At 43.0% G+C, this 15,417-nt stretch overlaps 1 protein-coding gene across 1 annotated transcript; it reads left to right on the forward strand.

The window, feature by feature from the left end:
- The first annotated feature begins 12,066 nt into the window (after positions 1–12,066).
- Positions 12,067–13,210, forward strand: LOC117145660 (uncharacterized PE-PGRS family protein PE_PGRS20). The gene is made up of 3 exons (XM_033311392.1): positions 12,067–12,172; positions 12,233–12,990; positions 13,058–13,210. Exons 1-3 carry the CDS (start codon positions 12,158–12,160, stop codon positions 13,068–13,070), a joined length of 786 nt encoding a protein of 261 aa, XP_033167283.1. The 5' UTR covers positions 12,067–12,157; the 3' UTR covers positions 13,071–13,210.
- Positions 13,211–15,417: the final 2,207 nt, after the last annotated feature.

The following is a 15,417-nucleotide window of genomic DNA, read 5'->3' on the forward strand; positions in this document are numbered from 1 at the left end:
CGACTTATATTCCTAGCCTAGGATGGCCAAGTGGCGGTGCGATGTGTGTATATATAGTCTAGCTAGGATATCACTGGCACTTGAGAGTTGTACCTTTTAACTTCCGCATGAATATTGATATCTGGTTGTTACCACTAAGCAGAAACCAAATGTTGCTAAGCGCAAATAAAAAACATTACCCAGTGCTAAACTAGTAAAGTGTTAATGTTGTACTCTTGGCCCGAGGAGATTATTCCGAGAAATATTTGTGTCCTGAATACATGTTAAATGCAATATGCAATAAACGAACCCTTTGCCTAACAACCCAATGTATGCATATATACTATAACAATATACGTTCCTCCAGTTAAACGTTATGTGTGCTACAAATAAAGGAAGTTTTATTTATTCGGCAACCTTAAGTCCGATTGTCTTTAAGATTCTTTCACGGGGTCTTGAAGGGAAAACGGACAACTATGGTTTTAATTAAGCGGATGTACTCCAAAGTCGCCCCCAAAGGCAGAAGGGCAAGAGGTGAGTGCGATAAAAGAGTTGCAGCATAAAGAAATTGCCGAGCTGCCAGCTACAAAGGCCAAATTAAAAGCTGGAATGCCCGAGGCACTTCCGCTAACTAAATTAAAGGCTAAAGTGAGTGAAAGTACAGTGCGGAACGTGGCCAGAAGGGTGGCTAAAATTCAGGTATGTACTCCAACACATTCCATTTGATTGCTCTCCCTCATGCGGCCGCATAAAACAGACAACGGCAAATGAGTCGACCCACTAATTTATGCCCCGAACGGATATTCTTACTAACTAAGCAACTCTGCGGGAGGAATAGCCCAACCACTCGCAGAGAAATCCAATTTATTTGCTTCACTTTCCGCAGCAAGAAAGTGTTTTATTTGATGGAAATCAATTGATAAAAGGCATTAACTTGCAGCCAAAGTTTCAGAACCCACTCCACCAAGCATTTGGCCTCCATAAAATTGTTCGAGAGCAGATAAAGTCGACTGTTACACCCAAAGTTTGGCTATTAACGCTAACAAGATAACCAAGATCTTTAACGGCGCCGCCCTTATAGAGATTCATTTTGTAGGCATAATTAATCAAAGTAAATTTAATTTTTCCCTGCGATTTCAAGAGGTTTCGAGGGGTCGCAGGAAAAACAATTTGGGCACGCTCCCCGAAGTTCGGCCAAACTGAAATATACATATATATATGGCACATTTGCATAAATATGGCAAAAAGTTAAGGACCCTACAGGCAGGTAGTTGATAATTGGGCCAACAAATGGTAGAACAAACTGGTAGATGGCATAAATTACAAAAGTTTCTGATTTCATTACGTAAACCACACACAAATAGAAGGAAGACAGCCATTGTGAACTCCTTTAAAAGCCTCACCTTCGCTGCTGCTGTAAAATCCTGTTTGGGTCAAGGCCTTAAGCTCCAACAACCAAGTTCAGAGATATAACCAAGTGGCACTGGAGCGTACACCAAACGGACGACTGACCGTCTGACCAGCTGTCTGAGTGCTTTGGCTTTGGATCCCTTTGTTTGCACTCCTAGGTGCAGATAGAAGGACACGCCGGCAAGCGGATGCAGAAGCTAACGGTGCTGAAGGCAGCCTATTCCCAATGCTCCTTCCCCAATCGATAGAGCAAACATTCCAATCCGAGCCCAGAAAAACAGGGAAACGCGCTGAAAAGTGGGGGCACTTAAAGGGAATGCCCAGAGCACATGAGTCAAGAGATTTGAAGATTTAATCGATTTAATTGTGCTAAATGAGTTTAAAAGGGATTTGAAGCTAGCTTCGGTGGCCAAAAAACAACGAAGCCATGACTAACTAAGCTGTATAATATAGTCATCAGATTTTGCCATAATTTTTTAGTCAAAAAACTAGTCTATGTGGCCATAGAACACTCTGTAATAAAAAGAAAAAAGGTAATTTTTTCCATTTATTAATATTTCTATGGCAGCTATATGATATGATATATATACATATGTATTCCTACAAAATATGGCACCAGCCATTTTTCAGCATATCCTTTTTTTGTCTGCGTGTAATGGAAATACTCATTGATTGCGGTAATGTAGTATATTGCAAAAGTCCATATTAAAAGTGAAATAAATTAAATGTCCATGTATGCTAAATGCAAAGACCCCTATATTCACAAATCCTTCAATAGTTTTTAAACAGCATGTGGGCATCATATAAATATAAAAAATGTTTTTTCCTTCAATTTGCCAACTTGTTTGTCCCTGTGGACAACAACTGAAAGGACAGGCAGCGACAGCAAAACAAATAAGTCAGCTTGCAAAACTATAAAGCGGATTTTCAAATGGAGCGGAAATAAAAACGCAAGTTCGAGTGTTTCACCGATTCCCAGATTCTCAGATTCAGAGCAGAAGCTGCTAAGAGACATGGCCACAAACAGAGTTTACAAGAAATGGGAATCGTAGATGTGAAGACAGCTTAGCGGGCTGCCGACTCAGCGAACTGTTTACACACTCTTACGGGCCAAAAGTTTCCCATTTGGCCAGTCGAGAAAAATGTATCGAACATTGTTATCTGGCTTTAAGCTGCTGCTGCTGCTAGCCTTGTTAAGTGCAAAAGTTTGACAAGTTGTTAGTTAACATTTTACGATAACTCGAAAAAGTTTCAAATCGCTGGAATAACAGGGATAACGCAATCGAATTGTTTTGAAAGTAAGCACCAATTAAATTCCCCACAGCTTTATTAATGCATAGGGTCCTTTTGTAAACGATGCTCTGGCTGCTTTCAATCAGACGAACCCATGTCAAGTTATTGGCTCGGCTCCTTTTTAACCAAGTACAAAAATTCAAGGACACACACTTAACTCTGCCCACTCAAAGCCTGCCAAAGCGAGTGGTGACAATTTGCGCAAAGCGTTAATTCCATTAATTTAAGCCTAATTGTTATGGCCGCCTGAAGTGCAATCAACGGACAGGCCCGAAGGACCAGTGTTTTGTTACCCACCCCCAAGGAAGGAAAAAAGAAAACAAAATATAATATCCAGCACGCACACGAGCCGAAAACAATTTTTGCAACCCACAGACGGGGATTCACGGGCACAGGACCCTTGGGGGAAAAGTCCGCAGTTGACGCGTTTAACGAACAAGCCGGCGAGTCCTGCCATCCGCAGGACCATAGTGCGGTCGGTCGCCCGGCTGTCAGCCAAGTGCCACCTGCCAACTGCCACCTGCCCGGCCATTTTGCAGTTCAATAACCCATTTCCTTTCCAACGATTGCCACAAAAATACTCGGAACAAAACGGGGCGAAAAACAAAAACAAAAATAAAACCGAAACAAACAAAGCCAAGAATTTCAAGCTGGAGTTTGCGTTCGAGCAGGCCACCCAAAAAAAAAAATGGCAAACAATTTGTTTTTATGGCAAAACGAAAAGAGCAGAGAAACATTGTTCGACTTTTCCTGCTCAGCCTACGAAAAACGTGGAAGTCGATTTCCGCCAGCTATTTTCTGTTCGGCTTGCATTTGGATTTGTGTCACTTGGTAAGTTGCTTAGTTATTGTTGCTGATAATTTGTTGACGGAAGCAGACGTTCGACTCAATTCAATAACTTATTTGGCTCGATTCAATTATGATCCATCAGAGTTAGGCCGAGCTAAACGCTGACTGGCACTCGATTTCGCACATTGGTAATTTCATTTCGCAGATTACATCTTTGATGTCTGGGTGAGGGTATATATCTGCCCATAAAGTAGGTTCAACTTAAATGTACAAAAATTAAATACGGCCTGCGGTCATTTGTACATGGACAAACTTATAAAGGTCGAAATTAGCAAGAAAACTGGAAAGGAAAAGGAATACAAAAGTTGTTCTCATCCAATTAGCTAGTTGACCTCAAGCACTTCGTGTTAGCTTGAACTTGAGCTGAAGTTCAGTCTTAAGCTGTTTCTCTACTCCATAGAGGTTCCAGGATTATTACAAATTATTTCCTGGATTAAGAAATCTTTAATTGCGGAAATTCCTAGATTTCTAATATACATTTTAAACAAAAAGTGGTCCAAATGAATGTCAGTTATCTGTTGCATCGCGGGACAATAAAAGACATGACCGCCATTTAAATTCATTCGGTGGGCATTATACGGAAGTTTGCTGCCAGAAAAGGCACAAAGAACGCAATTTTCGACAGGTCCTTTGTTGGCCATTGTTTGCGATGCACAGATTTATGACTTCCCCATAAATCGCTCCTGGGAAAATGGAGAAGGACGAGAGACGGGGCTCTGTGGAAATGTCGAAAGCAGATGGAACTTGCCCACCTGCGCACGGATTTCACGTTTTTATGATAGTATTCTCCGGTGGGGATTTAAATCTTGGGCGTGTGCCCAATGGCTTTTCATGAAAGTCATTTAATTTTCGCACAACTTTAATCCTATATATGAACTCATTTAATGCTAGCAATGGAGCGTGCCAGATTGTGGGCTGTACAGAAAAACATTTCAATGTAAACACTTTTGGGAATGCCATTTATTTATTTCCATTCACTTCGCCATCCATCATTCCCTGGCTCCCACTTGAATATTGCATTGAACTGAGTCCACATGACCTTACGTCCACTCATTCTCATCATTCAATCAGTCACCCAATCAAATTTAATAAATGCGTAGATTTTAAATACTTAAATTTAATGCGCATTTCTGGGAAATGTTTCATGCCATTAAAGGTGGCCTAAATTGTGGCCCAATATCTCATTTATTTATTGGGTGGTGGCGGGCTGTATTTCCAGATTAAGCAAAACCTCTCTTGAGAACTCGGTCAATCGCCTGCGTTTGGCGTGTGCCGGAATTATTCTTCCCACGCCCACTCACTCGCCAACCCGGCAGAACGCCCATCCACCATACCGCCCACCCGTGGCCACTCGAGTGGTTTTTGAATGCGAAATGACTGAGCAACAATCTCCCGGGCTTTCCTAAATGTCAGCCACAATTGAGCGGCAAGAGTTTTTGCCACTGACAGCGCAAGATAAACAGAAGTCCTGCCGCTCGGTTAAGCTGCTACACGGCGGAAAATTCCATGCAAGTTGCTCGGAAAGTAACCCTTTTTTTTAGCCATACAGTTTCATATTTCAACAAATACTATGAAAATAGCATTCACTTTCTAACTAATTACGATTACTTTTTGATGAGGGTTACTTATATAGATATTTTATTGGCTCTTGCATTTCATTTAAGTTTAATAATAAAGAGGAATGTGTGAAAACTTAAATTACTTATATTTGGAAAGCATGCATTATGTGTCACAAAAGTTCTACCATAAAAGTGGGTTATAACTTGTATCGGCATCCCACTTAATTTGAATATTAAATTTTGAATCATATTCTTAAGTTTCATTTTACATTGAAATAAAAACTTAAAAATATTAAATTAATAGCTTACTATATTTTGGTTCAGTATTACTGCCTACTGCTGGCGACCGAATACCAGGATGCCATTAAACAACTGCATGCCGCTCAACGTGGTCGTATCGTTTCGCGAGTTTTTGTCGCAATTTCGCCGAAACGAAAATTACACAGAAACAGGGCCACTCCCCCTGCTTCACCACCCACCAACCACCGCCCACTGCCACCCACTTAGTCCATGCCATGCGATTTCGGTTCAATGTGCAGTTAGGCAGGCTTCTGGCCATCTTTGTTGCTGGGCCAATGGCACAAAAAATGCGGCAATATCAAAGTTGGCAGTTTGTGTTTCGCTAGCGGAAGCATGACAAGCCTGCAAGTATGCTTCACTTTTTGCGCCACAATGAGAGGGGAAAATGGGGCTCGCGGCCGCAGAGCTCAAGTGGTTGGTAAGTTTGGACGCAAATGAAGTTGTTGCCAACCAGGCAAATACGTACAAAGCACCGTGAAACGATTGCTAATAAGTTTTGGCCATAAATCAATTGGCAGGTCGGAAAAAGTTGGCAATTATGCGCAGTTTATCAAAGTTAACCGAAGCGTATTTGGGTAATTTGTATAATTTCAACGGCAATAAGTAGTTTTCGCCATTTCTGCACTACTCGAAAGAAATATAAAAATATTATTTGCTAACAAACTTGAGTTCGAGAAGAGTAGATGGACCTTCGCTCTTATAAACCATTGCGCTGCATAAAAACCCAAGCTGATTCAAAAAAATCTTCGCCTTCGTGGCGCCCACGCTGTTCCAGCCAATGACGCAAATCACCGAAAGATGTCTGGCCGACCGGTTGGGAAAAATCCGGCAGGAGCCGCCCACCCGCCCATTCCCAACAGTGGATTGGTAAACTTATCACGCAATTAGATGCCCCACACCTGGCCATAATTTATGGCCGAGCACAGAAAGGTAGGCAACGCAAAAATTAAAAGCAGCCCGACTAAAAAAGAAGGGAAAACAACGGCATTATGCACGGTTCTGCGGTGGAAACTTGAAGAATGATGTGTACGTTTGAATACTCCAGCCGAAGTGCCTGTGTTGTTCTTTTTGCGGCTCCGAACTTGGCACTTTCGTGGCCCATATAACAACCACGGAGGCCGGGATAAGATTAATGCGTTGCAATAAAATATGATTTGTTTTTTGGGACTCCCTGTTAACAACAATATGCCAGGCAGTGTGAAAAGTCAACAACTGGCATAGAAAAGCCAAACATCACATTTCCCAGGTGTCCTGGGCCAGGTGTAAGCACACCCGACCAACGGTGCGTATACGTGTTTTTTGGCGGCTTAGTGTGCTGCATGCAAATTGGCTTGCTTGTGGTTTCGATGATTGGTGTTTGGGCTCCATTGGGCTGCTGCCTGGCACAAAGCCGGAACGAAATTGAGCCATTTTGTGTGATCGAGCTGGGAAAATAAGGCCATAAATAACCCGAAACCGAAAGTGGGTCTTAAGCTCCGACCGCGCTCCTCTCTTAAATGTCACTTATATTCTTTGCACAACCCTGTGGACGGGAATCAAGTGTCATATACAGTATAGGCTTTGAAATAATTGGATTTTGTGCGTATTTACCAAAGTATGGGATATGCCTAATGTTTTTAAAGTATCTGCAAACTTAAAGGGGGAAATTGCTTCAATTTATGAGCACTCAATGTTTTGTCGTCCATGACCGAAGAAGGTCAACTGCTGATGCGTATTGGATTCCTAATACTGAAAAAAAGGGCTCGCTTGTATGGCTGCTCCGCCATATTTTCCGATGAGTCATCGGAATTATAACTCGAATTGTCGCCATATCAACAGGTTGCCAGATGGATGACGAAACTCAAGACGAAAACAAGGCATGGAAGAGCACTTGCGTCATCAGTTCCCATTTCTGGGACTGGGTATCCGGCTCCAATAATAATCTGCAGTGCTCATAACTGGCGAATCCTCATGAATCGAGCAAATAAGTAAAACGGTCTGGTCTCCCTCGCCGTCTGCCTGGTGTCGCGTCAGACATTTATGCAAATGGGCGTCTTCTGCTCTATGAATAGCACGAGTACAGAGCCATCTTCAAAGGACAATACATTCAATTATCAAGGACTGCGCCAAGAAGGTCCATGTATTTTTGGTGTTTGCTTTTCCGCTGGCTGTCACAGACATCGCCGGTTTACTCAAATGTCTTCGGTCCTGGTGCAACTGCTGGGATTGTGGCATCTGTACTCGAAGCCCTTGCTTCATTGTTAACACCAATTACACAACATGACAGGGTGAAGCTGGAACGTGTAGTTTCCTCCCCGAACTTCTGCTACAGATTTCCGACTCAATTTATGAAAACATCCACCCGCCCGAAAAATAAGCGTAATTTCTGCCTCCTTGGCGTCAATGGTCTATGTGTAAATTGCACGCCGAAGAAGGCAATTTTTGGCTGATAAGGGATCAGGCGAATAAAATGGGGCAAATTGATGTCAGACCAACTGGCGGCAGGCAGCCGATAAGTCGCTTAATGTTGGCCTGCAGTATTTATGGCATATTCGACGGCTTTCAATCGCAATCCCCGGGCTTAGCACTTCAAGACTTTTGGATGGCACGACCTAGGATATTACGCAATCTTAAAGTTCAGTCAAGAAAAATTAGAAGTGACTGGGGTCTTGGCATGATATTTAAGTCAAATAATAACGCTGCTCTTAACAGTTCAGCAGCAAAGTTTCCTCACTAACTTGTGATTAAAGATGTTTGTATTAAAGTGGAAGAAAGCTATGTTAATCTTTAATGGGTACTTGAGCTATGAATTTATAAGGGTCTGCAAATATATAAAAATTTAAAGCAAAACGCCCAACTATATAGGAGACAGATTTGCCAATCTAAATTACTTTGAACAAGATTCTTATAAATTCAACCAAAGTGTCTCATAGTGTCCTAATCTCCAACCAGAAAAATTTAACCGGGAACAATCCAACTCCAGTCGGGTTACGAGTTTATTCCGCTTCTGGATAGCTGGATGCCTGGATAGCTGCTTGGTTGGTTGGTTGGCTGGACACCCGAGGCGCCGCCTGCGCTCGTAAATGTTTTGGTCATTAGCCATGGCGTGAAAACCAATAAACGTGTCCGGGCATATAGAAATATAAATGGCGAAAACGAACCAAAAGTCAGGCTCACAAAAACGCAATGAAATCAAAAACTACAAAACAAAAGCAAAATGCCTTTATGATATGGCCATAAAGGCGGACCACGCTGTCTCAACAATGGGCCAATTTGTGGCGGTCAATAAAAATAATACAAATATTGCAATTTTTGTTAAAGCCAACCATTCTGGCCACAGTCTGCGTAAGCTCTTTAGTCACTTGTCAGTTTGTTTGTCCGTATCTCTGTGTTTGTTTCATATTTTTTTGTGGCACGTTTATGAGTTTTTATGAGGGGAAAGTGAGTGGCGTTCAATGTTCTTGTGGTTTGATGGTCAGCTGCCACGCCCACTTTTTCGCAGCAGGTGGGCGGTGTTAATAACAAACCTTTGATTTATCGTGAATTTAATGTGGTTTTGTCTCGCTATCTGTCTGCACGGATGCATTCCTCGGTGTTTGAAATATAATTGATGATTACGCCAAATATTTTTGGTAGTATGAGTAAGATGTGACAGGTGTAAAGACATGGCTAAAACGTTAATGGGTGCATTTCGCTTGCGATCCAAAAATCATAAATCATTTTGGCTGACCCCAACGGAAATCAGCTGTCAAAAATGCGGCGTTAATCAATTTTATCCAATATTCTTTCTTCGCATTTTATATTTTCTCAAAACGCTTTTATGTAGTCAATGAAATTCGATGGTGGCCAGCCAAAAGTGCTTTTCCAAGGAATTTCCCTCGTAAACGCGTAGGCCACATATTAAATATAAAAGTTTGCTGCCATTTAATTCAGTTCTCGGTCGTGCTTTTCACACTTCAGAGCGCTTGCACTCGTATAACTTCTCACATCGCACATACGCCCCATTGCCCATTACGCATTCGCCCAGTGGTAATCATTTCTGTAAACTGTTCTCGATCCCCGCCCCCCGCGGTCACCCGCATCCCGTCTTTCAGAGCACGTAGGAAGGGAAACCTTTTCGTCCTTTCGTGGCCCGCAACCACACACGCAAACTGAGTCCAGGGATCGGGATACAAATGGCTGTCCTGGGCAACTTGACTTGACTTGTCTGTCAGCCGGCAAAACAAATGGAGGAGCCCCAAAGCCGCAGAGAAACTATTTATATGCTGCCCCAGGCGGGGCCAGGAATCGGAAGAAATTGGCGCGAGTGCGACTGTGCCACCAGTTCGAATAGATGGATGGATGGTTGGATCCTTAGAGGTGGTCCGTCGCCTTTATTGGCAGCATATTCGAGCGCATTGTCTGCAGCTGCGGTGCGTCTTCGTCTTGATTAATCGACTTGCGGACATTGAATTTGTGCAGCGCCAGCAAAAGGAATCTCAGTCTACACTGCTGGCATATTTCCACGTGCCTGTCCTGTCGCGTTCCAAAGTTTCTCTCACCTAATTGGCACAAACTTTCGCCAAAGAATTACACATAGAAAATAGGACCTATCCTCCTATTGCTAGGAGAACCAATAAAATGTTTAATTAACCGAACGTAGGCGATGATCTTCGTTCAATATATGTACGTACATATGTGTAAACCTCTATCCCTAAAATCTGATTAATTTATACATTTTGAAATATTTTTGTACTGTTTTATATGCTCCTAATTGCAGTTTAAATGTTAATTTTTGAAATACATATATTTTTAATTTATAACTAATCTCACTTTATAGGTTTATATTAATTGGGGACCAGTAATTATATTTTTTCTGTGTCATTTTCTTATTTATCAATGTCAATCAAAATATTAAAATTATTAAACAAAATGTTGCCCAATGAAAAAATGTATATGCTAGTGCACACGTCCCTAAAGTAAGAAAAATGACATAACTAATATAAGAAAATTGCAGTTTTAATACATATATTAATGTGTATTGCTTTTTGTATCGTCAATACTTCTGAACTTGTGTTTTATACTGAGACTATTGCCTTAAGTTATGTTAACTGCCACTTCCAGGAAGAGGCCACAAAAAACAAATCAATAAAAATACGTTTTTATCATAGGTGTGGTACCCGAAGCATAAGTTCCCACTGGCACATCCACCATTTCGATGAGTGTAGCCAACACCCACACACGCACTTCGCACCAGCGCTATCTCAGCTGGGAAACGCACGGATGGGCAAACAGAATGCCCCCCGACCCCAACCTAGACGACTCCATTACCTCCTGGTCCTGCCGAGCTGGTCCTCCCCTGGCTGCCGTGAGTTATGTTGTTGCTTGTGCTGCTAAATGCTAACGATGACGAGGCCAGGGAAATGGGGATGAGGTTGGGAGCCGGGGAGTGGGAATTGACGGAGCACGGAACGGGGAACGGGAATGCGTCACAGGACGATGATGATAATGGCCTCGTTGCCATTACTTTGTTTAGCTGCCTGCTGGCGCAGCTCCTTCTGGGCCGTGTGGCTGTTGTTGTTGTTTCTAGCTTGTTGGCTTAATTGATTTAGTTGAAGCTGCACAGAGTTTAATAGTTGCTCATCATTTATGTGGCGCCCAACAGCCACGCGGAGCTCTTCGCTCCGCTCGCTTTATTTGGCGAGTCGTTTAATTTTCTCCGCCACTGTGCTACACATTTCGACGCGTTGATAGGTGGCGTGTGGAAACCGGTTGGGAAGCATCCACCATTCCTCCACTATCGTCCCATGCAATCGAGCCGGGCTATTGAGTCAACGCCAACTCAGAGCCAACTCAGAGCAACCACTGGTCAACAATAGTCAACCTCCCTGCGAAGCTCGGATTGCCAACTGACGCCTCAGAGCCATGAATGGCGTTTTATCTTATCCGCGGCAAAGCAGCTCGTCGCCGGCAGTTGATGCATTTAAAAAACCATTTTAATTATTTATTAGCAGATTAAGCAAGTAAGAAATTTCAAGAATCTGAACTGGATGCTGGAGACAGTGGGACAGTCGGTTGTTTTATTACCCCTTTTTCTCTGTCATCCCTTCTCTCTCATAGTAAAATTGCAAATACCCTTTGTAAATTTAAATTTATGGTATAATGTTATCAATGCAATAAAATTAAAAAATAGGCTTATGATTTCTTTTAACATATAAGTGAAAAGCTCTTTAAATTTTATTTCATATACCATTTTCCATAATATATATCCGACATTATATGGTGTAATAGTATTTATTTGAGTATCCAAGGGAGGGAAGGCTTTGAATAATAAATTAATTAAAGAGATTTATTAAAATTAAAATTATAAATTATGCAACTGACCTCGTAAGTCTGATAGACAAGAATGGATTGATAACTCCATATTTGTCTCCATGTAGGGCAGCCAACGTTCCGAAGACTGGCTCGTGTCAATCAAAAGGCCAAGATCAGGTGTAATGACAACTGCGTCTTTTGATCGGGTGGTCAAGCCTTATGGTGCACATTACACACATTAACAAGATCATTGTCTCTCGTAACTGTTGTTGCTGCAATTAGCGTTGGTAGCACTTGATTTATGCAGGTGCCATGCAAAGTGGCAGCAGCTTCCAAGTATAGACAGTGCCCCTGCTCACAATTAATCAGCAGTCGCAGTCGTCGATCTCCGTATGACCGTATAAAAGCTGGGCTAGGGCATTGCCAACCGAGTCAGTCCCGCCGTGGAAGCTGTCGAGAACGGACTCGAAGGGATCGGAAACTAGCTCTCCAAGATGCGTGCCACAGTGGTGAGTGGAGTGACGAGCACATTATGTGGAAGAGGACTAACTTTTCGTTCTCCTAACCAGTTTTTCCTCGGCCTCTTGGCCATCAGCTACTGGGAGGAGTCCCATGGTCATGTTGTGGGCCTTCCAGCAGTCGGAACTTATCTACTGTCTCCACCCGTTGTCTTGCTAGTCCAGCCACCACCTCCTCCGCCGGAAGACGATGGCTCCTACAAGCCGCCTTCGCCACCCGAAGATGGCTCGTGGCAGCCACAGCCTGGTCTGGAGGGAGAGTACTCGGACCCGGAAATAAGCCAGAGTGGCAGTGGAAGCGTTACAGCTAGTGACGCAGGAGCTGCTGCCTTGAGTTTGGTTGCCTCACAATCTGTAGACGCCCAAGATGCCCCTGCTCCGGCTGAGGCCGGAGGAGCAGGAGGTGCCGGACAAGCGGGTCAGGCTGGAGCACTTCTGGGCGGTGCGGGAGGAGCAGGCGGAGTTGGTGGTGGAGGCAGCGCTGGCGGCGGTGGCGGTGGAGGAGGCGGCGGCGGTGGAGGTACGGCCACATCCGGCCAGAGCGGCGACAGTGGACAGCCTGGAGCGCCAAGTCCGTCGGGTCCTCAGCCCGATGGTGAGGATGGCGCCGATGGAGCCGATGGGCCAGACGGTCCGGATGGCTCCAAGGGTGGAAAGGGCGGCAAGGGTGGAAAGGGAGCACGCAATGGAGCCGGAGGCGGCGGTGGAGCTGGAGGAGCTGCTCCTCAGCCAGCGCCAGCAGCGATTCCTGTTCAGGCGGCTGTCCTGATTCCCGCACCCGTTTGGGCCGATCCAGAGCCAAATGCGATGTAAGTAAAAAAGGAGCTGTGAAATTATTACATCACCAAGACTATCATTTTCTAACATTACTTGCAGTCACGTTGTGTAAACGCCCGGTGACCTTTGTGCCATTTGCCTTAACCCCCTTTGATGGTCATTTAAGTTAGACCTAAAGCTAGTCAATGTTTTTGGAGCTCACATTTACCCTAAGCTAAGGCAAGCGAATATTAAAATTCGATCACAAAGTAATGGGTTTTGTGGTTTTTATTCCTTTACACATTGTGAACAAAGGTCAAATGGTGGTCGGTCACATAGGCGACCTTTTAATATATGAGTTGCCCTAATGGAATTGGGTTAGTCACTCTATTTTCGAAGTATTCTATATAAGCATCTGTCAATTAGAATCGGATGTGTACAAAAGCTTTGACAGCAGCTTTTGAATGTCGGGTTGAGTAATGCATAAATTATGCCCAAAAGTAGGCAATGTAATTTACATATGCTTTTCCCTAGCCGATTTTCCAGGGGAAAATGCTAATTGCATGCCAATCAGTTGATGTTAATTTTGAAAAGGGGCGCTCCAAGACATGTTTCAGCCAACACCAAAATAGAGCATATAATACATTGTATCACGGTCGGCTTTCAATTGAATATTCATGTGGGAAAATGTCAAACCCTAGAGGAAACTATGCTAACCTTTCGAACTCTTTTAACAATTTCTGCTCAATTGCATTCGCTGTTTTTCTATTCAATGTCGGTTTCCTGCAAACTTGCCTCAGCTTTGTCGGTGCAAAAGTGCTTCTTATTGCTTCGATTCTCATGCTTTCGTGTGGCTCACTTTGTTGCACAAATTGCGCGAATCGCTAGAAATCGAATTTTCAGCGTTGCACTATCTGCCTTGCAACAATGATTCTGCCTCATTCGTGTGTGCTGGCGCTATTTGCGCTGATATCTTCGAAAAGACTCACAAAGTGTATGAATCCTTATCGGAACAGCAGCTGCGACAAAGTATCAGCCAGTGCTTAGACACGATTCCACTTTCGCGGATTAAAGTGGATTGCGTAGCAAATGGAATATCCACCGGAAGATGGCCAACTTAACGCTTCTTACAAACTGGGACGCCAATCACTTTTTCTCCACACTTACCATTTCGTAAGGCTAATGTCATTGGATAGTTATGGAAACACTTGTTGCTATTAGTTAGTAAGCTCAAGATAATCTGTCATTAAACAATAAAGCATGAATATTACTTAAACAAACATCTACATTTTTTAAGTACATTAAATAATAATTAACCTACTTGTTTAAAAAGTCAAAATAAGAGTATAATACTCTTTATGCCCTATATTCATTCTTTTTATGTAAAATATTTATTAATAGGTACAAATTAGTTATATATAAAATTCACATGCGATAGATAAACTATTAGACTCATATGCAACTGATTTTTTATTTTACAACTTAAAAGACAAATTCGTAGCTTGTTCTTCAAGTGTATGACAGAGTTTATAGTGTATGGCTCCTTTCTCATCCGACTAGCAATTTATTTACACAACAATTACCGATATATTTCGACACTCCTGCCATTGCAACATGTATTCAAATCAGATCAATTAGGCCATAAATTAACGCCTAAACCATAAATTAAATTTATGTAAAACATAAAACCCATTTGACCAAAGATATGCAAAATGCCCCTCGACGTCAGTGCAACGCCCACCAAACTAAAGACAAGAGAGCGTCAGAATACCTGGGCCCGAAATCGCTTTCGGATTGGGTTGGCTTACAGTTTTGTGTTTACCCAACAGCTATGTCAGCTTAAGCCAAAAATCCGGGCCCTAAGCGCTGGGCCAAATGCCGCACACAACCACTGGCCTAACAATTCTGGCCGAAAACCACAAGGGGCATCGATTGGTTTGCCTAACTGGCGGGCAAATGCAAATGCAATTCTTCTATCGGAATGAAATTTTTGAAAGCACGGAATAAGAAGTGAGTGCAAATCAACGCCACACTTGCAATAATATTACTTGGTCAAAATTAGTTGGCAGCAATGTTGCCGCTGCACATTCACTTTTGGCTGGAACCCGCGACCACGCCCCAACACTTGCAGCCAACTAGGCGGTTGTTCCATCGGTGTTCAGATTCGGATTCGGATTTGGTTGCGGGTTCTACTGGCCAATTGGTCAGACTACCGATTTAGCTGGGTGCCAAATATTCCGAACTACAGATAAACACAATCGCTTGGCGAGTAATTTGAACAATTTTGGGTCTTTTATGTTCTGCCTGGCGTGTAATTAAATTAACTGCTGGGTCAGTAACCGGATCGAAAGAGTCTAACACTCAGAGCCCCACCTGCCCCACAAGGTCGAATATTTTTAAAAACGATTTCACTTATTGCCACCGTTTGCCGACAATTGGTCGTAAATCGAAATGCCAATGCATGCTTAATTAAATGGCAA

This window comes from Drosophila mauritiana, chromosome 3R, assembly GCF_004382145.1.
Source record: "Drosophila mauritiana strain mau12 chromosome 3R, ASM438214v1, whole genome shotgun sequence".
In the NCBI taxonomy this organism is placed as follows: Eukaryota; Metazoa; Arthropoda; class Insecta; order Diptera; family Drosophilidae; genus Drosophila; species Drosophila mauritiana.